At 40.6% G+C, this 27,337-nt stretch overlaps 3 protein-coding genes across 6 annotated transcripts; 1 reads left to right on the top strand and 2 right to left on the bottom strand.

The window, feature by feature from the left end:
• Positions 1 to 2,534: 2,534 nt before the first annotated feature.
• LOC121979307 (reactive oxygen species modulator 1-like) lies at positions 2,535 to 5,325 on the bottom strand. Its single transcript, XM_042531287.1, has 3 exons — positions 5,202 to 5,325; positions 3,853 to 3,890; positions 2,535 to 2,901 (listed from the first exon to the last, which is right to left on the bottom strand). The coding sequence occupies exons 1-3, from the start codon at positions 5,272 to 5,274 to the stop codon at positions 2,794 to 2,796; spliced, it is 219 nt and encodes a 72-aa protein (XP_042387221.1). The 5' UTR covers positions 5,275 to 5,325; the 3' UTR covers positions 2,535 to 2,793.
• A 15,220-nt stretch (positions 5,326 to 20,545) lies between these two features.
• LOC121979306 lies at positions 20,546 to 22,376 on the top strand. Of its 4 annotated transcripts, none has more exons than XR_006111363.1 (2): positions 20,546 to 20,624; positions 21,866 to 22,376. XR_006111363.1 is itself a non-coding variant. In XM_042531285.1 (2 exons), exons 1-2 carry the CDS (start codon positions 20,834 to 20,836, stop codon positions 22,176 to 22,178), a joined length of 372 nt encoding a protein of 123 aa, XP_042387219.1. In that variant the 5' UTR covers positions 20,631 to 20,833; the 3' UTR covers positions 22,179 to 22,376. The 4 variants fall into 4 exon arrangements, 1 of the variants encoding a protein (XP_042387219.1); XR_006111364.1 differs by having other exon boundaries at positions 20,564 to 20,689; XR_006111362.1 differs by having other exon boundaries at positions 20,564 to 20,802.
• Positions 22,377 to 22,584: 208 nt separating this feature from the next.
• Positions 22,585 to 25,676, bottom strand: LOC121979305 (eukaryotic peptide chain release factor subunit 1-2-like). Its single transcript, XM_042531284.1, has 3 exons — positions 25,577 to 25,676; positions 23,096 to 24,543; positions 22,585 to 22,973 (listed from the first exon to the last, which is right to left on the bottom strand). The coding sequence occupies exon 2, from the start codon at positions 24,509 to 24,511 to the stop codon at positions 23,210 to 23,212; it is 1,302 nt and encodes a 433-aa protein (XP_042387218.1). The 5' UTR covers positions 24,512 to 24,543; positions 25,577 to 25,676; the 3' UTR covers positions 22,585 to 22,973; positions 23,096 to 23,209.
• Positions 25,677 to 27,337: the final 1,661 nt, after the last annotated feature.

Genomic DNA, 27,337 nt, shown 5'->3' with positions numbered 1-27,337 from the left:
TGTTTCTTTCCCATTTTGTAATCGATCCTCCACTGCAATCAGTAACGCAATTCAACTATTAAGATAAAACGATATGAAAGAAGAATCAGGACACAACTTAGGATGGATGATGAAAAGTTTCGTCTTCTGCAAGGACCGAGAATAATGGTGTGGTAGGACCAAGGATGGTCTTTGTGTCTATCCTACCTTATTGCAATTTCCCTAAGGATGGCAATTTCATCATTTGCTGACTGTTTAAGAATTAATGGCTGCTTAGAGGTTATAATTCTATTTATAGAGTGAACTGGCTTGTTTGTTGACAAAGTCGTCGTGACTACGAGGAAATGTGAGAGTAAAAGAGCAAGGGCGAGGGTTAGAAGGGAGGTTGAGAGTGCCTGGCTCGTCTACATTGATACTCAAGTTAGTCTATGGCGAGAGAGAAATAAAGAAGAATAGTAGTAGACTAATGGAAATGGATGTGTGTGAATATATATGTCTACCGCGATCCGCTAGAGCGGATGCATTTTATGACACCAAGAAGTGAAATCTCACATCTATAGTAAAGAAAGTGTCTTGTCGTCGTATTGAAAGGACTTATCATCCATGTCTCGTACTGTAAAAGATTGTGTGGAGTCATGTCATGCTGCTCTGATAATCCACATGCTGGTGTGCTGCTCCACGTGCCTTAAATCACATATTGCTCTGATAATCCACGTGTTGTTGATCAATCGTGATAATTGGGCTGGAGGTGAAGGGGTTTTAGATAGGAGTGGAGGTTGGTTGGAGCGTCCAAATTATAAGGTTGAGTGTCGCTTCAGCAAGTAAGACTTGTAGAAAGTGGTAATGACAATAATGAAAAATAATCTCGAATTAATTTTAATCAACTGATATTTATTATATTTAGTATCACAATCAAAATAAAGATTGACATGAATCAAATTACAAAAATAATACTTCCAAATTTATTATAACAAGTGGAGGGTGGCCGCTTGGAAAGAGGGGGTCTATGCGGGCAACGTCATTGTCGTCATTCTTAACAGTCACAGACAAAGAGAGCGGCCTTAATCAACGGAGGTGGCGAGGTCGGCGATGAAGGTGGCAAAGATCGATGGTGAGGTCGGTGACGAGAGAGGAGAGGTCGAAGAGGTGGCGAGAGAGGAGAGGTCGAAGAGGTGGCGAGAGAGGAGATCGTGTGAGAGGTAGAGAAGGCCGGATCTATCACCTGCTCATGTGGATTGCGGAGCAGTGCTGGTTGTTGGCTGCGCAGAGGGAGAAGGAGGTGAAGAAGGCAAGATCTATTGTCTACTCGTGTGGATCGTGGAGTGACATTGATGGTCGCCTGCACAGAGAGAGAAAGAGGTGGAGGAGGCATGGCCATAACAGAGGCGGCCAGAGAGGAGGTGAGGGAGCTGCTCGGCTAAGGCAAGGGCCTCCTCCTTTTCAGTGAAGGAAAGCCCTAAAAGGGACAACCATGGAAAAGTTGTGGTCAAAACTCAAAAAAAAAAAAAAAACCTCCTCTCTATATGACTCTCCCATCTAACCCATATCACAAGCATTTCTTTCAAATTTAGTCAAAGAAGATGTAAGTCTGACTGATTATTGTATTGTGTGGAATTGGGGAAAGAATTGTCGAGCCTGTCGTAAGGTTTATTTCTCACTATGGAGTTGAGAAAAAAAATTGCGTAGGAATCATAATTTTATCATATATATATATTATTGTTAATAGTTAAAAGAAAAAGTAAGAAAGTAAAAAAAAATTAATTCATCTCAAATTTGTAATAAATTATTTATACTAATGTAATTTAAAATCTAAAGGAAGAACTAAAATAATTCCGGTTCTGGCAAGAGGAGAGTTTTTTTTTTCTTAAACGATTCTTACTGATCAGAATTCAAAATACTCTTATAAAATACAAACTATTCTTTATATATATATATATATATATATATATAATAAATTTATAATTTTAAAATATTTTTTAAAATAATAATAATATTGAATCATACAAATAAAATTAAAAATCAGCTTATCAAGAAACTTCGAACCCATAATTCTGAATCATCAAACAGTCTATTCAGAATCAGGATCGGATCTACTGCTACACTCATTAAACTTGTGACTGCCAATAACGCCAAGCCCCCTCAACAATTTGATTGGTTCAAATCAGGTTCAAATCAATCTAGTCGCTGGTGCGCAACAGTGCAAGATTTAAAGCCTATTTTTCTAAAAAAAAATATAAGCTATTTTTACAATTCAAAATAATTTTGAAATATTATCTTTGTAAATTGTAAACATCGTAAAAAATCTTTTTAAAAAATTCCAAATTTTCAAAATTCAAGGAAAATCATTTTATTATATATTAAAAATTCAAAAATGCAAATATTGAAAAGATAAAATCCAGAAGTTAAATAAGTTATAAGCAGACTAAACGATCTCAAACTGAGACTAAAAACAAGTGTAACTTTGAAATTTCATTCACTTCAACATGATATAAAAAGAACCTCCATAAAAACTATCCGAATCCATCTATTAATTAGCCTCCCAAATCAAGAGAAAATTTAGTGTGGAATTGGCATCGCCCCATTGGTCTCTTGCTTTACTGTTCTTATGGATAAGCAATCCTCCACAAGGACAGAGCTGCTTGTTGAGGAAATCATATTGAAGAACATAATAATCAAAATACGTGATACAAAAAATTGACTTCCCCTCAAAATTATTGGATGTTTTAATTTGACCGAAAGAAGCGATACATTCACGATACAAAGTGCTCTTAACGCATCAAAACTATGAATGCTAAGCTACAATGGAAGTCAGTACTATTTTCCACAATGTATCAAGCTCCCAGCTGCCATGAAGAGTCCAAAAACTGCTGCACTTCCAAGAGTGGTTTGCCCAATGTGTCTTATCTTCAACAATCCAGGCACCTGCTCATCACATATTTCGCGATATAAACATAGAAATTGTTGAGTTTGAGAACGGATAGAAAATCTAAAGACACTTTGGCAACCTCGAATGTAGAAGAATCAACAAATGACTTATGAGACCAAGACAACATGGGAAAAAAGGGGCTAAAAGATTGGCTAGAAACAAGATGCCAGAGAAAGACAGTACATTGGTTCCGAGATCTACTACGCCCGTGATCAAAATTAATAAAATCAGTATCGACAGTGCCAAGATATTAAAAAAACAAGCACTGCAGAAGAGATCCAACAAACATCCCTCATCTTTTTCCTCGGAAATTTTTGTAATGAGATCACGTAAGGAAAGTCCTGGATGCGGAGATTAACTTGTTAAAATGAAAAAAATGAACAATCATCATCAACATGAATATGAAACATAACAATTGCTCAAGTTTCATTTAAATCAGCCTTTGCATTTACAATTTTTATCCAATTTTAGAAGAAAAAAAACCAGCAATCAATTTAGACACCAACCATTTTTCAGTACAATAAATAATCTAGAATCAAATTAAAATTCTATTTGGTATGTATATAGTATACCTAAGAGCATGTATGGTTTATACAAGTAACTCAAATACAATGAAGTTTTGAGGCCTCAACTTAAATCATAGAAAACTTAGGTGTTCGTCTAGTTCCTGAGGAGTTAACCACTTCCTCAAGTCCTCATTCTGAGTGAAGCAATCAGTAAACAAGAGGCATCAAATATCCTATATCATTTTACCCCCTCTTACATCTGTCGAGTAAATACAGCATAACAAAATTTATCGCTTCTAATATGTATATTGCCAGAATACTAGGTCAATTAGCCAATACAGAAAATATAATAATTTACGGACAAAAGGAAAGTATTAAGTAGTAATTGCAAACTAAAGAACGGGAAATTCTCGTAGGAAGATAGAAAGCTAGGATAAATACCTTGTATCTAATAGCCTCATATGTCCCATAGACGGCACCTGCAAGGATTTAGTTAGAACTTAGAATAACCCTTTCAACTATTTATAAATAAAATACAGATATATCATGCATGATAGGAACATGAAACAAATACATTAGAATTATAAATTGAATAAAATACTATTTTAGGATAAGAATAACCATATTATCAAAGAATATCAACATCACATCAAGAAATCTGTGTCAATTTTCTCATCTTATAGACCAAGACAACACTTAAGTCAGTGCACAATGTTGGTAAATTAAAACACAATATCCCTGTCCCATATTAGTATCAAGTATCAGATACCAAAAAAATAGAAGTTTGATATCAGGATATTAATGTTTTGTTAACTTGCAGGAAAGGAAATACAGGGGGGAAAAGGGATTGCAAGTTAATGTAAAGAAAGGCATTAGCATTTACTTGGAAGGAAGTTTGAAGGTAACAAGTCAAAAATAAAAAGTGGAGCTATGAGAGAAATTTGCAAGTCAAGAAAAAAAATGAATGACAGTGGCACAAACTTCACTTCTCACTTCCTTTTCTGCCCTCATTTTCTTTCAAGTAAACTGATGAAACTACTGCTTCTCAATTAATTTCTTACTCTTCCAACTAAATAAATAAACCGTTATGATTCTTTTCATTTCCAATTCATATGTAAGAATTGATTCTTTTTATATATGAATTGTGTCATATTGTATGATATTAATCGTGGATCATATGATTATACACCAATGCATAGGGCATTAAGTAAATTTGGTTGAGTCTATATTAGCTTAAAAGTTTTTCTTTTTTGCGTGCACATGCAAATCGCAAATGTCATATGCAGTCGCTATGTAGTCCTCCCCTAAGTGGCTGTACATGCAACCCAACTTGGTCAATTATGTTATTAACTATGACAAAATGCATGATTGTATAAGTTAACTTGGTCAATTACAGATTTCCGACAGCTTTTCTTATCCAATCTGGCATTAGCTATTCATTGAGGCATAGGGACAAAAGTTTCAACATCCTACAAAAAGGAAGAGCCATTTGGTAAGAGAAACCATCTCCCCTCACGTCTCTAGACAAAAACGCGAATCAATCAACTTACAAGAAAAGAGCACTCGTCTTTCTAACAGTCAAAAAAAAAAAAAAAAACTTTTGACAATAAACCGCATATATTGGCATCCCACGGACTAAAAGCTAAATCACCTACTCTACCACGAAAAATGAATCTTCGACGCAGAGACGATGCGTTGAGCAAACAGGAAAATTTTAGATGGAGCTTTCGATCATCGGACGAAAAAGAAGGGAAGATGAAGAGCAGAGATATGGGTTGGCAAAGGCATACCAACTGCGCCGCCGATCGATCCGCCTATCGCCGCTCCGGCCGTGACCCGAACCAAGCAGCTGTCTCTACCCATTCCTGTCTAGTCGATGAAACCTAAACCCTACCCCCGTGATTTTATTTCATTTTATAGCGGTCGGAAAAAAAAACATAAAAACATATCTGTTTTTCAAAATTCCCCCGTGCAACTTTGATCATGTTAACGTTGAATCAACTTAGAAAAGATTTTCATCGACGGTCAAGATAAATTAGAAAATGCTCACGATAGATAATACAGAAGTTCAATATCCTATAATTAATTTTATTTTTTAAAAAAATTTTATAAATACATTGTGAGATCGAATCATAAGTGTCTGAGTAATAACTTAGAGGCTCTTCTGCTGGACCATAGTTCTGGGGACAAAAATGTTGAACCAAGTAATACCAAACTTAGGGCGAATTTTTTAATCCCATGAAAGTTTTTCACTGGCCGTTAAGATATATCGAGAAGTATTCATGACGGATGACCTAAAAGACTTAACATCCTGTGATTGTGTGTCCCAATTTGAAGAAAAAATTCTTATAAATGTACTATAGTTGATGATTGAACTGTATGGTAGCTAGATGACAACTGATATCCTTCCGTTGCACCGTAGCCTAGGGTGTAAATTATAATATTTTGTGACATTATTTCATCAAATAATTTTAGCTAAGCACCACAATTTTAAAATGAGCCAATTTTAATTATTAAATATTATTAAGGGGAGCAGATCTCTTGGTCCCAAAAAATAAATAAGAGAATGAACCACTCACAATTATGGTAGGATCATGACCGCAATTGAATCAAAATTTATTGCGATCCCTTCCTAAGTTCACCGTTCTTCCCATATTATAGTTTGAGTTAGAGCGGCGGTCGGAAGTTGTCCACAGACCGCCCCCAGCTCGGCGCCTAGCAACCTGGCCACATTCCCACCGTTGGCGATCTTCGTCTGCCCATCGTGACACAAACTATGACCTGAGAGACGGTGAATTTAGAAAGAGATCATAACCAATTACGATCAGATTATAGCTATGATCTAATCGTAATTACAAATGATTCATCTATTGATCTATTTATTTATTTATTTATTTATTTTTTACTAAGAGATCTGGTCTCATTACTAAGCACCTCAATTATTAAAAACAAAAGATTCATATAATTGTTAGGACCGAAAAGTAGTTAGGGGGTGAATAGCTCGTCGCGTGCTCGTGGACGGCGTTGCTTGTTTTTTCAAAGATGTGCAGCGGAAATATACAAGAAACAAACTCACACAACGCTAACAAGGATGGTTTACTTGGTATCCACCTCACAAGAGGTGACTAGTCCAAGGATCCACACTTACTCACGCACCCTCCACTATGAATAACACTCCTTTATGGTAACTACCAAAGGCGGAGAAGCCCTACAACACTCTCAATAGAAGAAGAAGAAAGGGAAATACAAGATAAGCAAAAGCTTACAAGATGTACAATAAAAACCCTAATCCTAACTTCTTCTTCTTGTTTTTGATCCGCCTCTTGACTTGGAAGAGCCTCCAAGAATCTTCAAGAACTGGCGATCTGGAGCTTGGAGAGAACTATGGAGGTGCTGGAGAGTATTGGGAGTGAACAGTGCAAGCAATCCCGAAGGAAACGAACGCCTGCGGCTTAAATCGACGCAAACAGTCGGATCCCGATCGATTGGATTGCTCCCAATCGATCGGGGAGGCTTTGGATCGATCAACCGATTGATCCAGAGTGCCTCTGTTCTCTCTGGAATAGCCTGGATCGATCGACTGATCGATCCAAGGCTTATCGCGCACAAACAGCAGCTCCCAATCGATCCACTGATCGATTGGGACCTCTGGATCGATCCACGGATCAATCCAAAGAGGTTCTGTTCGTGGGGACTCACCCGATCGATCAGCTGATCAATTGGGCATGATCCAATCGATCGGCTGATCGATCCAGATCTGCTGGATCAATCCGCTGATCAATCTAGATATGCAGGATCAATCCGCTGATCAATCCAGATCTTGATTTTTGCCCAAAAGCAAGTCCAAAGCCCCCTAAACCAACATCCAGTCAACCATGACTTGTTGGTACATAAAACCTAGCATTCGATCACCCTTGACCAGTTAGGACTCTCTCACCAAGTGTATGGTCAATCCCTTTGACCCACTTGGACTTTTCTCCATCGTGCCAAGTATCTGGTCACTCCCTTGACCTACTTGGACTTTTCCTCATCGTGCCAAGTATCCGGTCAATCCCTTTGACCTACTTGGACTTTCACCAGATGTCTGGTCAACCTTGACCCATCTGAATTTCCCCATGCCTGGCTTCACTCACCAAGACTTCCCTTCTGCCTAGCTTCACTCACTAGGACTTCTCTTCTGCCTAGCTTCACTCACCAGGTCTTTCACCTAGCTTCACTCACTAGGATTTTCACTTCTGTCTGGCTTCACTCACCAGGTCTTTCACTTCTGCCTAGCTTCACTCACCAGGACTTTCTCACTGCCTAGCTGTTGGGATCCTTCGTACGGAGGCTAGAGAGGGGGGTGTGAATAGCCGACCCCAAATCGTCATTTCTTTCTACAAAACGTGTTAGCGCAGCTGAAAATAAACACAGAAACGAAAGGGAAAGAAGACAAACCTCAAACAAACCGATGTAACGAGGTTCGGAGATAAACTCCTACTCCTCGGCGTGTCCGTAAGGTGGACGAAGCCTATCAATCCGTCGGTGGATGAGTCCCCGGAGAACCGGCTAATAAATGCTCCTTGTGGGTGGAGAAACCTCGCCACAATACTTGTAACAACAAGAAAGGAGTACAAGGAAAGCAAGAAGCAAATACAAACAACAATATGAATGCAACACTCGCTTGCCTTCTCTGTCGACCAGAGGTGATGAAGCAGCAACTTCACAACCCAACTGGAGCAGCTGATCGACGACTGGAAGCTCATGCGAAGCTTCGGAAGCGAGCTCAACAAAGCTCAGAACCTCAGAGCACAGGAGCAGAAGCTTCAATCCAAGGAAGAAGAAGAAGCAACAACTGTAGAAGCTCTCAGCCTCCTTTTATACCTGCGGAGAAAGAAGCACAGAAGAAATCTAGCCGTTGCGTCGCAACGGCTAGTGCCCTGATCGGTCTGTGGACCGATCAGGGAACCTACTAATCGGTCCACAGACCGATCAGGGAACTTCCTGATCGGTCTGGGGACCGATCAGGCTTTGTGCTCTCTTGCGCCTCGCTCCTGTTCGGCTTCTGATCGACTCCTGATCGGTCACCAGACCGATCAGATATCCGAGGTATCACTGGATCGATCAGATCGATCACCAGACCGATCAGAATATTCGCGGTATCACTGGATCGATCACCAGATCGATCCAGCTCATGGTTTTCGCCCAAACCAAGTCCAAACCAACATCCGGTCAATCTTGACCTGTTGGTACATTGCGCCTAGCATCCAGTCACTCCCTTGACCTGCTAGGACTCCCCGCTAAGTGTCAGGTCAATCCCTTTGACCCACTTAGACTTTTCTCTCCGTACCAAGTATCCGGTCAATCCTATGACCTACTTGGACTTCCCATCACCAGATGTCCGATCACCCTTGATCCATCTGGATTTTCCCTTGCCCGACTTCACTCACCAGGACTTTCACCTAGCTTCACTCACTAGGGTTTTCACCTGGCTTCACTCACCAGGATTTCCCAACTGTCTGGCTTCACTCACCAGGACTTTTCCAACTGCCTGGCTTCACTCACCAGGACTTTCTAACTGCCTGGCTTCACTCACCAGGACTTTCTCGTCTGCCTGGCTTCACTCACCAGGACTTTTCCACATCCAGTCCAGAGAACGAGCTACCGAGCCCTCTCTGACCACAGTCCGGAGAACGAGCTACCGAGCCCTCTCCGACTTCCCATGTGCCAAGCTTCCATACTTGGACTTTTCCCGTGCCAAGCTCCCTGCTTGGACTTTTCCCATGCCAAGCTCCCTGCTTGGACTTTTCCCGTGCCAAGCTCCTTGCTTGGACTTTTCCGAGTCAGGTCAACTCACCTCGGGTCAACCAGGTCAACCTTGACCACAGGTTGCACCCACAATCTCCCAAGCTTGTATCCTTGTCAAACATCAAGATACAACCATTGTCAAACATAACTCGTCAAACATCAAAACACAACTCGAGTCCAGTCAACTCAAGTCTAGTCAACCAGGTCAACCTTGTCCTAAGGTTGCACCAACAATCTCCCCCTTTTTGATGTTTGACAAAACCCATTGACAAAACCCATAATCAAACCCATAGTCAAGTTAGGTTAACTTGATAACCTAACTTAGGTTTTCCAATGTTCTTCCCTGAACATTCTCTAGACATTCTCCATTCTCCTTTCTACTCTCTCCCTTTTTGACACACATCAAAAAGAGTGAATCAAGGTCAAGGGTTTCTTCCTAATGAAAGTCCCATACCTTTCATTGAAACTCTTAATTTCTCCCTTGACACTAGAGTCAACAATTAACTTAGTGATAATCCCATATCACTCATCCTCAAAAATTTCGACGAGTAAAAACTCCCCCTAAAAATCAACTCCTCCTTGACTAATAGGTAAAACTCTCCCTAAAGGTCAACTCCCCCTTGACCATTGCACCAACAATGTCTTGGAGAGTTTCAAACCTTTAGAAACCTAAAACACCACTTCCCGAGCTGCAATTTCAGACAAACAGTCGAAATTCAGCAGATTGGCACGCCCTGATCGGTCACCAGACCGATCAGGGATTCCCTGGATCGGTCACGGTGACCGATCCAGGCAACTCTGGACCGATCAGAATCCCCTCTGATCGGTCCACAATTCTGATTTCTGATTTCTGATTTCTTCTCCCGAAATTCAGAAACCTCTAGAAAATTACAGAAAATTCCAAAAATTGTGAAATTTTGAGGATACATTCCTCATAACATATACTATTAAGAAAAAATAGTTTTCTATGAAAATAACTTCTATTTTCAAATCTTGATACAAAATTCAAAAACTTTGAAATAGTTCAAGTTTACCTCAACTTTGTATCAATTTGCTCAATGATGAATGCTATCACTAGAAAAGCTTCATCAAGGTTTTTTAAATCAATTTTGAAATGATTTTAAACCCTTTAATTTGGGACCACAATCTTTGGGCTATATGTACATGACTTGTACATAAGCTTTCCCTATGATCCCCAATTTTGAATTAGGTTCATCTAGGTACAAGAGCTATGCACCTTGATCCTAACTCATCATCCTAATATCTCACACACATCTAAGGTGTATCAAACACATCCAAGTCAATTTTGATGTGAGATATGGGTTTAGGTTATCTTAGGCTAAGTTTTCATGCATTTTCTAAAACAACAACTTGATCTCCATATCAAATTGTGTTGTTTATCCTTAGATCAATTTCATTGATTATAAATGCAAGAAATGATGACATGACATAAAATGATATCATAAATGAAAACATGTGTCAATGTCATGATGTCATGGCATAAAGTATGAAACTTAAATAAAGCATGACATATAACTAACCTAAGCATTATCATGACATTTCAAATGATCATAAAATAAATATGATGTCATGACATGGCATATGACAAACAATATATGGCAAATAACACATAAAGGTATAGAAAATACCTAATTCTAGCCTTAGTTGTCATTTTTGATAGTTTTGATCATTTTGCCATAAATTCTATATTCCTAAGAGTGATAGACCTCAAATCATATACCAAAGATGTTTAGATCACTATGTGCCAATTAAATTGACCTAAGAGAACTCCTCAAATGTGATTGGCACATCCTAATCACCTTAGGAATAATTTTCAATTTCATTTTCAAGGCTTGATTGCACCTTGAAAATTCCTAAAGTGCCACCTTTTGCCATGATTAGGTTAACTACCTATTCAAGTAAGGTTGGCACACCCTAACTCATCTAGCGTGATGAAATCACGCTCCTAGGAACCCAATACCTATTGGAGTTCATTGGGTTCACTAAGTATTCACTAGGGATGACTTCCCTAGCAACCCTTCTAATGACCCTCCTAGGCTTTGAAGCCTTGGTCATTTGGGACTCATCAAGATCCACTATAGGGGTGACTCCCCTTGTGACCTTGGTGATGGTCTTTCTAGCCCTAGGTCTTGTTCCATAATCGAATGGAACATTGTGATAAGTGGGCTTGACCACTTGGGACTTAGGTTTGTGACCCAAACCTTTCTTGTTCTTGGGCTTTGAAATTTGACCCTTAGACCCTAGAGTTGACTTCTCTAAATTTTTTAGGGTCTTTTCTAGAGTGTCAAGTCTTGACCTCAAGACTTGATTTTCTTTCTCTAAAACCTCAAATTTTAATTTATGATTCTTTCTTGAGGTGTTCCTAGGCATATGTCTAGTTGTCTTGGGGTTTCTACCTAGGTTCTCCTTAGCCTTAGATGAGTTAATCCTAGGGTTGACATTTCTAGTATTATCCTTATCTAAGCTAACATATTAAGCACCTAAGCACACATATGGTTTTCTATTGTTAACATGCTCATCATTATTTGCAATAGCAATAAAACTACTAGCATGTTTCTTATTTGAATTGCAATAATGTGCCTTAAAAGGTACCTTAGGGTTTGCCTTAGCTCCCCCTATCGATGTGCATCCCTTGTCCTTGTGAGGTTGCCTCTCCCTTGGACATTGACTCCGATAATGTCTCCTTCGCTTGCATTGGAAGCATACCACGTGCCCCTTGCCTTTGCGTGTCGGGACTCCGGCTCCCTTGACCTTTGGTGTCGGTGGAGTCTTCCTAACCCTCCTTGGACACTTACTCTTGTAGTGCCCAAATTCCCTACACTCAAAGCATATTATATGTAACTTATTTGAAATTACGATGCTTGAGTTACCTAGGGTTGAGGATGGATGAAGGCTCTCTTCCTCATCCCTTCCGGAGGTAGATGCTTCTTCTTGCTCCGATCTTGAAGAAGAGACCTCCTCCTCTTCTTCCTTAGACGTTGAGTGACTCTCAACTTCTAATTCGCTCCCTCCATGATGTGAGCTACTTGGCTCACTTGACTCCTCTTCATGGCTTGAAATGGAGCTCTCCTCATGAAACTTGGCCAAGTTATTCCACAACTCCTTGGCGTTGTTGTAACCACCTATTCTACACAAAATGTCATTAGGTAAAGAAAATTCAATGATTTTCGTTACCTCATCATTGATGGTTGATTGGTGGATTTGCTCCTTGGTCCACTCCTTCTTCTCTAGGGTTTCTCCTTTCTTGTCCATCGGAGACTTGAAACCTAATTGAACACAACTCCAATTTTCAAGGTTAGTCATAAGAAAATATCTCATTCTTACCTTCCAATACGCGAAGTCGTAGCACTCGTAGAATGGTGGAAACGTGATGTCTTCTCTGAGTCGATCCATTCTCTAGCTTGTGCTCCCCCGGGTGTTAATCCGACGAAGAGCAACCTCGCTCTGATACCACTTGTTGGGATCCTTCGTACGGAGGCTAGAGAGGGGGGTGTGAATAGCCGACCCCAAATCGTCGTTTCTTTCTACAAAACGTGTTAGCGCAACTGAAAATAAACACAGAAACGAAAGGGAAAGAAGACAAACCTCAAACAAACCGATGTAACGAGGTTCGGAGATAAACTCCTACTCCTCGGCGTGTCCGTAAGGTGGACGAAGCCTATCAATCCGTCGGTGGATGAGTCCCCGGAGAACCGGCTAATAAATGCTCATTGTGGGTGGAGAAACCTCGCCACAATACTTGTAACAACAAGAAAGGAGTACAAGGAAAGCAAGAAGCAAATACAAACAACAATATGAATGCAACACTCGCTTGCCTTCTCTGTCGACCGAAGGCGATGAAGCAGCAACTTCACAACCCAACTGCAGCGGCTGATCGACGAAAGCTCCGGAAGCGAGCTCAACAAAGCTCGGAACCTCGAGCACGGGAGCGAAGCTTCAATCCAAGGAAGAAGAAGAAGCAACAACTGTAGATCTCGGCCTCCTTTTATACTGCGGAGAAAGAAGCACGAAGAAATCTAGTCGTTGCGTCGCACAGCTAGTGCCTGATCGGTCTGTGGACCGATCAGAACTCTGATCGGTCCACGGACCGATCATCGACTCTGATTGGTCCAGGATGGTTCTGATCGGTCAGGGGACCGATCAGCTTTCTTGATCGGTCCCCGGACCGATCAGCCCCTCTGCGCCTCGCTCTGTTCGATCGACTCACGATCGGTCACCGACCGATCGGTTATCCTACGATATACTCGATGTGTTATTGATCGGTCACCGGACCGATCGAAATAGAGAGCTCTTGGATCGATCACCGGATCGATCCGACTCATTTTCGCCCAAACCAAGTCCAAACCAACATCCGGTCAATCTTGACCTGTTGGTACATTGCGCCTAGCATCCAGTCACTCCCTTGACCTGCTAGGACTCCCCGCTAAGTGTCAGGTCAATCCCTTTGACCCACTTAGACTTTTCTCTCCGTACCAAGTATCCGGTCAATCCTATGACCTACTTGGACTTCCCATCACCAGATGTCCGATCACCCTTGATCCATCTGGATTTTCCCTTGCCCGGCTTCACTCACCAGGACTTTCACCTAGCTTCACTCACTAGGGTTTTCACCTGGCTTCACTCACCAGGATTTTCAATCTGCATGGCTTCACTCACCAGGATTTCACAACTGTCTGGCTTCACTCACCAGGACTTTTCCAACTGCCTGGCTTCACTCACCAGGACTTTCTAACTGTCTGGCTTCACTCACCAGGACTTTCCCGTCTGCCTGGCTTCACTCACCAGGACTTTAACACATCCGGTCCAGAGAACGAGCTACCGAGCCCTCTCTGACCACAGTCCGGAGAACGAGCTACCGAGCCCTCTCCGACTTCCCATGTGCCAAGCTTCCATACTTGGACTTTTCCCGTGCCAAGCTCCCTGCTTGGACTTTTCCCGTGCCAAGCTCCCTGCTTGGACTTTTCCCATGCCAAGCTCCCTGCTTGGACTTTTCTCGTGCCAAGCTCCTTGCTTGGACTTTTCTGAGTCAGGTCAACTCACCTCGGGTCAACCAGGTCAACCTTGACCACAGGTTGCACCCACAATCTCCCAAGCTTGTATCCTTGTCAAACATCAAGATACAACCATTGTCAAACATAACTCGTCAAACATCAAAACACAACTCGAGTCCAGTCAACTCAAGTCTAGTCAACCAGGTCAACCTTGACCTAAGGTTGCACCAACACTAGCTTCACTCACTAGGTCTTTCACCTGGCTTCACTCACCAGGACTTCCATTCTGCCTAACATCCCAGTTAGGACTTTCCCATGTCAAGTATCCGGTCAACCTTGACCTACTTGACTCTTCTACAACCAAACTGATCAGACCCTGATCATAGGGGAATTGCATCAAACAATCTCCCCAAATGAACAACTGCTTTGTCAAACATCGAAACCCAAACTAAGACTCAAGTTCGGTCAACCAGGTCAGCCTTGACCTGAGGGATATTGCACCAACAATCTCCCCCTTTTTGATGTTTGACAATATCACATTTAAGTTAGGCTAATCCCATAGCCTCAACCTCCTTCATGCCACTAGGTAATGAAGTCATAAGTTAAACTCTTCATTCTCCTCCTAAGAGGGCAAACTCCCTCTAGATAATGAAGTCCTAACTTAAATCCTTCATTCTCCCCCTATTGACATACATCAACAAATGCCCCATCTTTGGGCACACATCAACAAATTCACTTGTTGAAAACTCTCCCCTTTGAGACTCTCCCCCTGAAGAGTTGCTCATCGTTGTTCACAACTTCACTCGTTGTGATCAACACGATAATGAAAGTCCCATACCCTTCATTATCCTTAACCCTACATTCTCCCATTAATGTAGTCAAATGTCCATCCTTGAGCATTTTTAACTTAAATCACTTGAACAATGAGGATATACACTCCCCATTAAAGTTCAAATGCTTAATCTTGAGCATGTTCTGAAAAGAAGGTCAACCACCTTCCAAGGTTTATGAAAAATAGTTTTCATGTCTTTAAAAAGTCGCTCCCCCTAAAGACACGGTGGTAACTTCTGTCATTGCACCAACAATGATCTGGAATTCCTAAACCTGTAGGAAACCCAAATTTAGAAGTTTTGAGGTTCAAATATTCAATATTTGAAGCAAACCTCAACCTAAACTTCTACTTAGTCTCCCTTAACCAATCCATCCTTGTTTTCAACATGAAAATACCCTTTTTATGTATACAAAATGTATTTTTAAGGGTTTTGAATGGTTACATAGACTAACCATGGTTCAAAAATACTGAAATCAGGCTTTACCAGCCAAAATCAACAACTTCGATCTATTGGAGTTGGGTCTCAATCGATCGGACCATGCTGAATCAATCCACTGATCGATTCAGGAGAGCTGGATCGATCTGTGGATCGATCCAGCGAGCTACTGCTCGCGGGATTTGCCTTCCCAATCGATCAGCCGATCGATTGAGGCATTCCAATCGATCGGGTGATCGATTGGAGTTCTGATAGTTGCTGAAATTCTATTTCAGTCAACTTCAGAAACCCCTAGAAAATTCTACAAAAATCCAAAAATTGTGAAAATTTGTGTAGACATTATTTAGGGCATACTTTATCATGGAAAAAATAGTTTTCTAAGAAAATAATTCATATTTTCAAATATTGACACAAACTTGAAAACTTGCAAAAACTTTAGTGTTTTCTTCAAGTTTGTGTCTAACTATTCAATGGTGATTACTATCAAAAGATAGTCTTCACCAAGGTTTTCCAAAATCATTTTAAAACATTTACAAAAACCAATATCCCACCATGTTCCTTGGGCTTAATGCACATGACTTATACATTAGCTTTCCCAATGATGGGAAAACACATAATTATGTGTTTTAATGAACTTAAAACTCAAAAGAATGCACTAATTCAACATCTTGAGTTTTGTTCATCATCCTTACATCTCACTTGTATCTAATGTGCACTAAAACACATACAAGTCATCTTATAGGTCTTTGTGAGATGTAAATTTTGGTTTTGCCCTAATCTAGGAATCATGCATATCTATCTAGGCATTTTGAGTGGTAAACATCCACCAAAGATGTTAATTGTTAATTCCATTTGTTTATAAATGCCTTTTGTCCTTAATTTTAAGGAAATAACCATAGTGCATGATAATGTTATGGCATACATCAACACTAAATAATTTTCAAAAGAAAATTTCCTATAACTACATGATGTATGTATGACATAGTATTTTTATATTTTTCATAATAAAAGATGAATGCAAAATACAAAATTAAATTATGATGTTATGACATATAATGAGCAAACAATTATGGCAAGATTTAGCATAAATAAAATACCTAGATTATCTACCTAAGTATCCTTAATCCTTAGCTAATTTTAAAATTTAAAACCTAGATTGCCCAAAAGTGCTTCAAGAAATTGCCAAAACCTAAATTGGCATTTCTAATTCTCTTGATTAATTTATGCCAATTGAAATTTAGCTTATTCCTCAAATGTTGGCATATTTCATTCTTCCACAAGAGTAACACTTTTAATTAAGGCTCAAATTGCCTTTAATTTCCTAAGAACATACCAAAATACCAACTTGGTAGTTCTTATAATTCCTAAATTGTGCCAATTAGGATTAAAATCAATACTTCTCAAATTTGGCACATTTTACTCTTTCAAAGAGTAAATTACAAATCCATTTCATTTTCAAAGGTTGATAATAATCTTGAAAATGCTCCTCGAGTGTCAATTTCTTTAAAGTTGGGTTAACTACCCTTCTTCTTAGAGTTGACACTCTCTAACCCATCTATGGGGTAGAGAAAATGCTCCTAGGAACTCAACACCTATTGGTGCTCCTTGGATGCTCTAGGTATTCACTAGGGATAACTTCCCTAGTTACCTTTCTAGTGACCTTGTTTGACTTCTTAGAAGCCTTGGTCACCTTTTCTAGGTCAACTCTAGGGATTGTTTCCCTTGTAACCTTGTGTGTGACTTTCTTAGACTTCTTAGAAGCCTTAGTCACATTTATTGTAAAAATACTTTTAGGGATGACCTCCCTAGTATTTTTGGCTTGCCCTCTAGACTTAGGGTTGATTCCATAACTATATGGAACCCTATGATAAGTAGGTGCATCCTTTTTGATTTTAGGTTTGTATCCCAAACCTCTATGGCCCTTGGATGACTTTTGTTGTTCTAAACCTAGGTTTTTACCCTTAGACCCTTGTGTTCCATTTGTGATTTTTCTAAGGGTCTTCTCTAATTTATCAAGTCTTGACCTCAAGACTTGATTTTCCTTCCATAATTCCTCAACCTTAGGTTTTTCACTAAAACCTTGATTTTTCTTCTTCTTAGGCACATACCTAGAATCCTTAGGGTTCTTGCCTAAGTTCCTATCTACCTTTCTAAACCTAGGTTGAGAGGTCTTAGCATGATAAGCTACATGATTTTCTTTAATTTTATCATGACTCCTATTTTCATGGTAAATAGCATTAAAATGATATAAATTAGAGCTAGCATACTTTTTACCATTATTCAAGGGAGTAGGTTCAATAAAAGTTATCTTCTTCTTTACCTTGGAGGCTCCCCCTTGAATTGAGCTTCCTCCTTGAGCCTTGACCACCTTCTTCCCCTTAGGGCATTGACTTCGGTAATGCCCCTTTTGGTTGCACAAGAAGCACACAATGTGCTCATTACTCTTCTTTGTTCCGGGGATGGTCTCCTTGGGCTTCTCCTTGCTCTTTTGTGCCACTTGGCCCTTTTTCTTGGCCAATTTAGGGCATTTATTTTTGTAATGCCCTTTTTCCCTACATTCAAAGCATATAATATGATTTTTATTATTAATTGTAATTGTTATACCTTTACTTGTAGGGGTGACATCTTCTCCTTTTGATCCGGAGGTAGAAGCTTCCTCTTGATCCGAAGATGATACTCCTCCATTTGATTTTGCTTGACTTGTGGAGGTGGAAGCTTCATCATCCTCTTCTTCTTTTAACCCGGATGTAGAAGCTTCTCCTTCTTCTTGATCCGGTGTCACCAAAGATTGCTCCCCCTCAATCCTAGAGGTGGAGGCTTCATCATCTTGTACATGGAACAAGGAGTATGCTCCCTTCTTGTTCCCTTCATTGCATTCCCTCGAAGATGAAGCTTCTTCTTCGGAAGTTGAGCATCTCTCAACTTCAGAGTCCTCCTCTTGATCTTGCTCCAATGAGTCGCCCTCTTTGGATTCCTCTTGATTCGGTACAGTGGAGGGGATCTCATGAATTGATGCCAACTTGCTCCAAAGCTCCTTAGCATCCTTGAATTCTCCAACTTGAGCCAAAATATTACTTGGCAATAAGTTGACCAAAAGCTTTGTCACTTTATCGTTTGTCTTGCTCCTTTGAACTTGCTCTTGACTCCATTTGCTTTTCTTGAGAGGCTTGCCCTTGGAGTTTGTTGGAGCTTCAAATCCTTCCATGAGAGCAAACCATTGCTCTATCTCCATCATCAAGAAATTTTCGATTCTTGATCTCCAAGAATCGAAGCTTGTGGATGTGTACGGTGGAGCCACCCTTGTGTCAAATTCAAGTCCATCTTGGAATTGCATCTTGAAGTTGAGCCTTTTGATGAAGTCTTCGACTTGTAGAATTTCTTCAACTTCTTCACCCTCTAGCTTTCCTTGTTTTGTTTGCCCCTTCCGGCGATGATTCCGGTGAAGAGCAGCCTGACTCTGATACCACTTGTTAGGACCGAAAAGTAGCTAGAGGGGGGGGTGAATAGCTCGTCGCGTGCTCGTGGTCGGCGTTGCTTGTTTCTTCAAAGATGTGCAGCGGAAATATACAAGAAACAAACTCACACAACGCTAACAAGGATGGTTTACTTGGTATCCACCTTACAAGAGGTGACTAGTCCAAGGATCCACACCTACTCACGCACCCTCCATTATGAATAACACTCCTTTATGGTAACTACCAAATGCGGAGAAGCTCTACAACACTCTCAATACAAGAAGAAGAAAGGGAAATACAAGATAAGCAAAAGCTTACAAGATGTACAATAAAAACCCTAACCCTAACTTCTTCTTCTTGTTTTTGATCCGCCTCTTGACTTGGAAGAGCCTCCAAGAATCTTCAAGAACTGGCGATCTGGAGCTTGGAGAGAGCTATGGAGGTGCTGGAGAGTATTGGGAGTGAACAGTGCAAGCAATCCCGAAGGAAACGAACGCCTGCGGCTTAAATCGACGCTAACGGTCGGATCCCGATCGATTGGATTGCTCCCAATCGATCGGGGAGGTATTAGATCGATCAACCGATCGATCCAGAGTGCCTCTGTTCTCTCTGGAATAGCCTGGATCGATCGGCTGATCGATCCAAGGCTTATTGCGCACAAACAGCAGCTCCCAATCGATCCACTGATCGATTGGGACCTCTGGATCGATCCACGAATCGATCCAAAGAGGTTCTGTTCGTGGGGACTCACTCGATCGATCAGCTGATCGATTGGGCATGATCCAATCGATCGGCTGATCGATCCAGATCTGCTGGATCAATCCGCTGATCAATCCAGATCTGTTGGATCAATCCGCTGATTAATCCAGATCTTGATTTTTGCCCAAAAGCAAGTCCAAAGCCCCCTAAACAAACATCCAATCAACCATGACTTGTTGGTACATAAACCTAGCATCCGGTCACCCTTGACCAGCTAGGACTCTCTCACCAAGTGTCTGGTCAATCCCTTTGACCCACTTGGACTTTTCTCCATCGTGCCAAGTATCTGGTCACTCCCTTGACCTACTTGGACTTTTCCTCATCGTGCCAAGTATCCGGTCAATCCCTTTGACCTACTTGGACTTTCACCAGATGTCTGGTCAACCTTGACCCATCTGGATTTCCCTGTGCCTGGCTTCACTCACCAGATCTTTCACCTAGCTTCACTCACTAGGATTTTCACTTCTGTCTGGCTTCACTCACCAGGTCTTTCACTTCTGCCTGGCTTCACTCACCAGGACTTTCTCACTGCCTAGCTTCACTCACTAGGTCTTTCATCTGACTTCACTCACCAGGACTTCCATTCTGCCTAACATCCCAGTTAGGGCTTTCCCATGTCAAGTATCCGGTCAACCTTGACCTACTTGACTCTTCTACAACCAAACTGATCAGACTCTGATCAGAGGGGAATTGCACTAAACAATCTCCCCAAATGAACAACTGTCTTGTCAAATATCGAAACCCAAATCAAGACTCAAGCTTGGTCAACCAGGTCAGCCTTGACTTGAGGGATATTGCACCAACAATAATTACTTATGTTAAAATTAGAAATATAGATTGGCTGAACAATTTTAATAAATAAATGCCTGGTGTGAACAAACCCTAGCCCAGTAGCTGGTCCCTTCATCAGTTTGTCAAAGATATTCTCAGAGGTAATTAATTGTCCAAGCTTTCTCAACTGCGCCATGGAAATTTTCCACAACTGAGTCATCGCTCGGTCTGGATTTCATACCAAAAATATTTTTTTTTTTCACCATAGATTACTTGTTTGTGCATTTGGGATGATCCAGGACAAACGAATTGGGAAACCGATCTCTTTCCGGCATTAGGGTTCGGTCCCAACCTCTTCTCCTACTTTAGCATGATAGATCTCGCTTCTAGTATCTTATTCTGGCATGAAAGATTGTGTTCTTTATCAAGGTTCTTTGTGATCTTCGATTTGTTGCTGGATGCTGAAGGATCTTGCTTTCCGTCTCTGCAAACTTTTGCTTGGGAGTTTTTGTGTATTTAAAAGAAGGAAAAAGATTATTTTTTTCCCCTAGAGTTTGTTTAGCTTTTACAACTAGATCAGTACTCGAATTTATCTTTGGCTTTTATCTGGTATCGTAACCTGATCTGTCCAATTTTTTTTGTCTTGATTCCGTAAGATTTGAGATCTGGAACTTTGGCAATCTCGTTTCTTAGTTGAAATCAATTGGTAGCCTACATACTATAAGAGAAATCTCATGTTGCTGAGCATTTTGTTTCAACCATTTCTTTAGTTTGGTGGATCAATTTGGTATTTGTCTCAATTCATTCACATCGACACACATGATGCTCCAGGCAAAGCTTTGATATCTAAGATTTAACAACACAAATCTGTTCTGACTTGTAGACTCATTTGAGATCTTGAGATTTGCATCATGTTAGTGTTTCATTTGAAGAAGCCCTAGGTCTCTGAATCAACTGGATTTTGCTCATGTAGTAACGTAATTTTGTATCTCCAAAATTTTTTACCTGGCAGAATTTCTGAAATGTTTCTATCAAAATTGGTGAGTTTGACTCTGATGATTATTTGATACTTTAAGTCTGATGTTGCTATTAGATGGATTTTTAATGGAGAAATGCTTGCTGTTGTATGTCTTTTCCATGAATGAAACTCATGCAAGGGTTCATGTGTTCTTCGATGTCTTTCTCACGTGCATCTTGTCGAAATATTCACATCAGTTAGATCATCTTCATTCAGTACTTGTGTAGTAACTAAGGAGTAATGTTTGTGTAGAAATGCAGAGTTATTTCTCAAGTATTGAACAATAATGTGAACATTGCAGACTTCAGAATACAAATTTTGATATAGATTGTAGTCTACTTAGCCGAGATGCATTCTAATTCTGCTTGTTTACCTTTCTTTCAGTAAGCGATTGGTGGTTTGGATGCCAATGAGTGGAACGGTAGAAGGGTCGTCTCTGAACCCAAATGCCCCACACTCTGTTCTGCAGCAGTTGCTGGAGTCAGTGCAGACATTTTTGGAACACTTCCATCAGTGTTGGCAACAAGAGATGGCTGGCAAAGACTTGTTTGAGACTGCCTCTGTGGAGGCTTTAGTCATGAACCTGAGCACCAAATCTCCGAAAAAAGGCGTGAGGCCGGGTAAATATCGTGAAAAGCCTGTCCAATGCGTAAGGCCAAAGGGTACCCCTCGCCGCATCATTCACCAGCCTCGCTAAGACTTGCTCTTTACGCGGAGCCTGTTATCAGGGTGCTTCTTATTGTACATATGCTGTGATGGATTGTGCTGTTGTTGCAGACCGTTGGTTGGCTTTGATGTTTGCTACTGCATCACCAAGAAACTAAAAAAAAAAAAAATTGTAGGATTGTAACTGTTGAATCTTAAGTTATAGAATTGTAGCGTTTGATGCTTGATACATAGCCACATCAGTAACAAGAGTGAAAACCCTACAGTTTCAGTGAAGCGCTTAGCATAGCGACTGAAAAAATTAATAAAGTTGAACATTGGATCTTAGCTTATTGATAGAAACAAAATCTGCAGCATTAAACCATTCAGAAACATCAACCAAGTGTTCAGTTCCAAACCAAGGGTTTATTGTAGTTTACGAACCAGACGCCAGTGCATCATTCAACCAGTTGCTTTTATTGAACAAGTCCCAAGCTCTAAAATCGAAAAAGGGTAAAAAAAAAACAAATCATAAAATGCAATTACAACAAACCACGGATTTAAACCATGATAATAACTACTATTTTAAGCACCAGTAGAACAAACAGCTATGCTTATTATGACTTAAGATTATTTAAATGGTTCTATCATCGGCAACAGCATCAAGCTTTAAACTAAAAGGAGCAAGGATAACTCTTTCATATCGGGAAGGCTTCAGTTGAGAAAATAAGTGATGACAGAAAATTGGTATTATCAATCACTGCTTGATTCCTCGTTCCAACATTAACTGCACTTTTTCCTGCATCAAAGTTTTCCATCTTCTGGCTTTATTCTAGTCACCCGTGACCTGCATTTGATGGGCAGCTTCTCAGAGATCAATAAGGCAGTAGACTATAGCATCATAAATCAGTATAATATTGAAAATAAAAAGTGAAATAAAATCGAAACTACAAGAGCTGAGTTACAAACCATTTATATTGCTTTAGGAGTGTGAGCATTGATCTGGGGGAGGGCCAGTTCGGACTCAGGTTGGGCCAGCACAGGCACCTCCTGGACCGAATCCAGTGAATGGTTGGCTGATTGCTATTCAAAATCTTCTTCATATTCTCCATCAGATATCTCATCAAAAACACTCAAGTCAAGCTGATAGCGAAGAATTCCGCCAATACCACCAAAGCCTCGGCAAAACTGGGATCCCTCTTGAGACCTGTCAGTGACGAATTCAAGCGTGCATCCAAAACGCTTGTACTCGTTGGCAAACCACTCCAGAAGTGAAATTTTCTCCTGCACTTCCAACTCAGCAGATGTGTTGGAATCTAGAAAGTTATTTTGATCCGTCTCTTCGTCCTTTCTAAGATGTTTGACCATGATCTCTCCACTAGAACTGTGCTTGAGAACATATCTATTTATTTCCAAATTTTCCCACACGATTAGTGTCTCAACAGCACCCATTTCCAGGGCTTTCAAGGTGTCGTCCGCACCAAAGCAATACTTTTCTGTGTTTTGACTTATTTCCTCAAAATATTTACCTATCAATTTCTTTTCCTGTATGAACTTCACATTTGATAGAATCTCAGCAGATAGCTCGATGGCTTGGTTAAAACCATTCTCACCTCCATATGACACATCCGCCACATTGAGAATTTTAGCCTGCAATCGTTGATCAAACATGTCAGATTGGCTCAACTCTGTCTTAAAATCAGCAGATCCAGCCAAAATTAATCCAGCAACATTTAGCTGACTAGTGGCAGGATTGATAAAGAACTGTGTTGACAGCTCTGCAGTCTTGCGGACATAATTATGGCGCTTCTCCATCCTAAGTCGAGCAAACCGCAGTGCTGATTGCCCTCCTCGTCCATGCTTTTTTGGAAGGTCAACAGTGAACTTATGAAGCACCTCGCGCGTGTTTCCACTTAAAGTGCCAAACAGTGTACCATTTCCATCCATAACAATGAAACCGAACTTCTCATCAGATTGTAAAAGTTCACTCAATGCCTCAGTATGAAACTTGTTATCACAGAGATAAAGAGATGCATTGATAGGTTTAAATGGCTCGAAATCAATTGTGACTTTCTTTTCTTTCCCATCCTCAGTAACTATGGTTCCCGTGTACAAAACTAGTCCATTTGAAGGAACCTTGTTGTAAAGCTTGAGTCTTTGCTGAGCAGAAGTAATAGCAGCTAATACAGATTGTCGATTGACTCTGCTTTTGATATTCGAAGCAGTTCCATATTCATCACCCAACATCTTAGTGACTCGAGACACTTGATCACGAGGTGGCATAATTAGAGAAATCATGCTAGTGCCATTACCTCTGGCTGATTCTAGAGCTTTGATTAACTTCTTGACCTTCCAGACCTGTACGTTCTTATCTGTTTCCTCCATTTCCAATATCCGCTTGCAGAATTGCAGGTGACCTGCAAAGGATTTCAAGTAATATATGAGAAAGAAAATCGAACAGAAATTCTACAACTAACACCAGAAGCTTTCTATAGCAATGCCATATTTTGAAATATCTGAAAGAGTGCAGTTCTTTTAGATATATTTTAAGAACAAGGTGCATTACTATCATATTTTTAAAATCAAGGTGTGCAAAAACCTCTTTATATCGTGGCCCTCAAAAGAGACGTGGATAATTTAATTAAAGTAGTTGACTTTGCATACAATTCAAGCATTGAAACAACTGAGACTTCCACATACATCCGGTTGAAAGAGCTACCTTTGGTTCTGACAAATAGTTGTAATAACCAAGAACAGATTCCATTCAATTTTTCAAAGGTCAATTAAGCATGGACCTCAAAGCATGCATCCATCTTTTCCCAACAGAAGAAGCAAGAACACATTACATTCTGAAACTAATAATAATAAAAAAAACCGGATACCTAAAAAATACATCTAACCCTGGTTTTTACTGGAAACTTAAATAGATTAAGCTAGAAAACCTAACCAGATCATCAGTAAAATTGTCTCACCAGACAGAATAGTCATCTTCCTAAATCAGAGGAGGCTTCGTAGACCAAACATTCAGAAAAAGTTGATGAACCTTGCTTGTTTCACAACAGAGCATGGTAATAAATCTCAAACAGAAAATAAAAGAGGGCCAATTTTAAATTTTGATGAACAAGCCAACACTACAATCTATCTATAATTTGGTTCTACAATCTCAATACAAGTTGATCAAGAGGAAATATTGACAACGTTGATTACGCAAACAAGAGACTTTCTTCCTATTTTACCACCAACGCTTGCAACGCTATGTCACATCCATGCGAAGAAAACCATAAAGCATACATCAGTTAACGTTCAAGTAGCCGACTTACCGCATCTCTCACCCAAAAAAAAACACACTTTAAATTCATAAGAAAAAAAAATTGATGAACCAGGACAGATTTCAGATCGTAAAAGGCCAACAAAACATAAAATGTCAGCAGGAAAGAGAAGGAGATCGACCTCAAAGACTTCCCTCGGACAACTCCAACGAGCCGGCGAGGGATCCTTCTCCTCGGCGAGGCGTCAATCGTGGAGAACGATAGCGTTGCATCGGGACGAGAATATATAAACAATCCAAGGCGGTGGCTCTCTCTCCTCAGCCGTTGAGATCACTCAATCGCACGGCTGACAAAACCCTAGATGTAGTTTCTTTCGCGTCACGGCTTTCCCTATAAAACAAGTGTTTTCCTAGCTCAAGCGAAGCACAAAACGGAACGTATATCAAACATCCCACTGGATTATCATCTACCCACGTTCTACCAGTGAGTGTATGTAATAATTGAGCGGGTATTATAGTGTGTATCAATGACACGTAAACGACGTCGCGCCGACATACGTTAGGAAAATGATCTTGTAGTGCGGTGACCATTTCAACTGATATCTAATTGAGGAAACTTTCTTGGAGAAGATATAAAACTATCCGTAATTTATCAAATAACTCATCTAAAATTTTAAATTTAATAAAAATGATATATTATTTTAATATTTATTAAAAGATACATCTTTTCAAATACAATTCCCATTTTTTCTTCTGATAATCTATTTTTTTTTTTACCGTTTTTCTTTTTTTTACCGTTTTTCTTTTCTTTATCATTTTTCTCACACTTCTCTTTCTTTTGTTTTACAAGTTAATTTTTTAATAATATTTTAATATATTTAAATAAGTCAAAATAAACAATAGATAGCATATTTGAACGCCTTGCAATATTAAAAATCCATTGAAATTAAAATAAATGTAATCGGAACTTTCTAGGTCCATTAGTGAGTTTCGGTCAAAATCCACTGATGCACCTAGAGAGCTCCGATTATACTCATTTCAGTTCTAATGGATTTCTGAGATTTAAAAAAGTTCAAATATGGTATCCATTATTTATTTCGGCTGATCCTGTCCGAACCAGGAGTCAATGGACGCTGGGGATGTAGCGCTCCCTGCTGGATCCTCGAGTGCTCCGGCGAACCTGCAACAAAACCGAGCCGGGAGGGGTGTCCCGGCGACGGCCCTCCAACGCTCAAGTCAGGCGAGAAATAACAAAGAGGTGGCTTAGAAACAGAAGACTCGTGTACCTCCGGTGAAGAAATGGAAGCCTTATATAGACCTCTCGAAGGAGCCTAGGCACGCCAATCAAAGCAATCACCTGCTTTCGACCATGCCCAGGTATGGGTCTGTCAGAAGGGCATCCATAAGGCCATACCGCTACTGTATCCACCTTTCCATGATGTGACGGCAAGATCCTCTATCGTGAAATCTGGTGTACGGCATAATCATTAGACATGCCTTTGCTGACATCCCATATCCCGAGCCGAACGAATAGGCCGCTCGGCTAACCTTTGTATCCTCGCCCCTATCCTGGCCGATCGGACCACCCGCTCGGCCCTTCGATTTCGGCCGGGCAGACACCCGCTCGGCCATTCAGTCCTCCTGCCTTGGCGTCGGAAACCCAAGCCTATGGCTGGGTTATCTCTGGTTCCGCTCGGACCTGCTCAACTGCTCGGCGCGGCCCTTACCCGCTTAGTCAGCCCTCCATCTGTCCTCAGGCTGGGACCCTTCAGGAAGTGGGTCCCCCATTCTTACCGCCGGATCACTTGCCTCTCCTTCAAGTCTAGTCGAAGGAGGCAGTGAGTCCGACTGACTGGACTATGTGTCCGAGCGGGCGGTCGTCGCCTTACCGTCGCTTATAATATCCCTTGAGCCGTTCGGCCCTTATGTCAAATTCAGCCGCT

The sequence above is a fragment of the Zingiber officinale genome, chromosome 5A, assembly GCF_018446385.1.
Source record: "Zingiber officinale cultivar Zhangliang chromosome 5A, Zo_v1.1, whole genome shotgun sequence".
Lineage (NCBI taxonomy): Eukaryota > Viridiplantae > Streptophyta > Magnoliopsida > Zingiberales > Zingiberaceae > Zingiber > Zingiber officinale.
This window is presented reverse-complemented; position numbering and strand designations above follow the sequence as displayed.

What these genes read in the sequence shown, in the direction of transcription:
- LOC121979306 (XM_042531285.1), top strand. Translation starts at nt 20,834, where the DNA reads ATGATAGATCTCGCTTCTAGTATCTTATTCTGGCATGAAAGATTGTGT. An exon ending in AGATTGTGTTCTTTATCAAG is followed by an intron (nt 20,893 to 21,865) that starts GTTCTTTGTGAT and finishes CCTTTCTTTCAG; the next exon opens with TAAGCGATTGGTGGTTTGGA.
- LOC121979307 (XM_042531287.1), bottom strand. Translation starts at nt 5,274, where the DNA reads ATGGGTAGAGACAGCTGCTTGGTTCGGGTCACGGCCGGAGCGGCGATA. An exon ending in ATCGATCGGCGGCGCAGTTG is followed by an intron (nt 3,891 to 5,201) that starts GTATGCCTTTGC and finishes AAATCCTTGCAG; the next exon opens with GTGCCGTCTATGGGACATAT. An exon ending in ATGAGGCTATTAGATACAAG is followed by an intron (nt 2,902 to 3,852) that starts GTATTTATCCTA and finishes TGTGATGAGCAG; the next exon opens with GTGCCTGGATTGTTGAAGAT.
- LOC121979305 (XM_042531284.1), bottom strand. Translation starts at nt 24,511, where the DNA reads ATGGAGGAAACAGATAAGAACGTACAGGTCTGGAAGGTCAAGAAGTTA.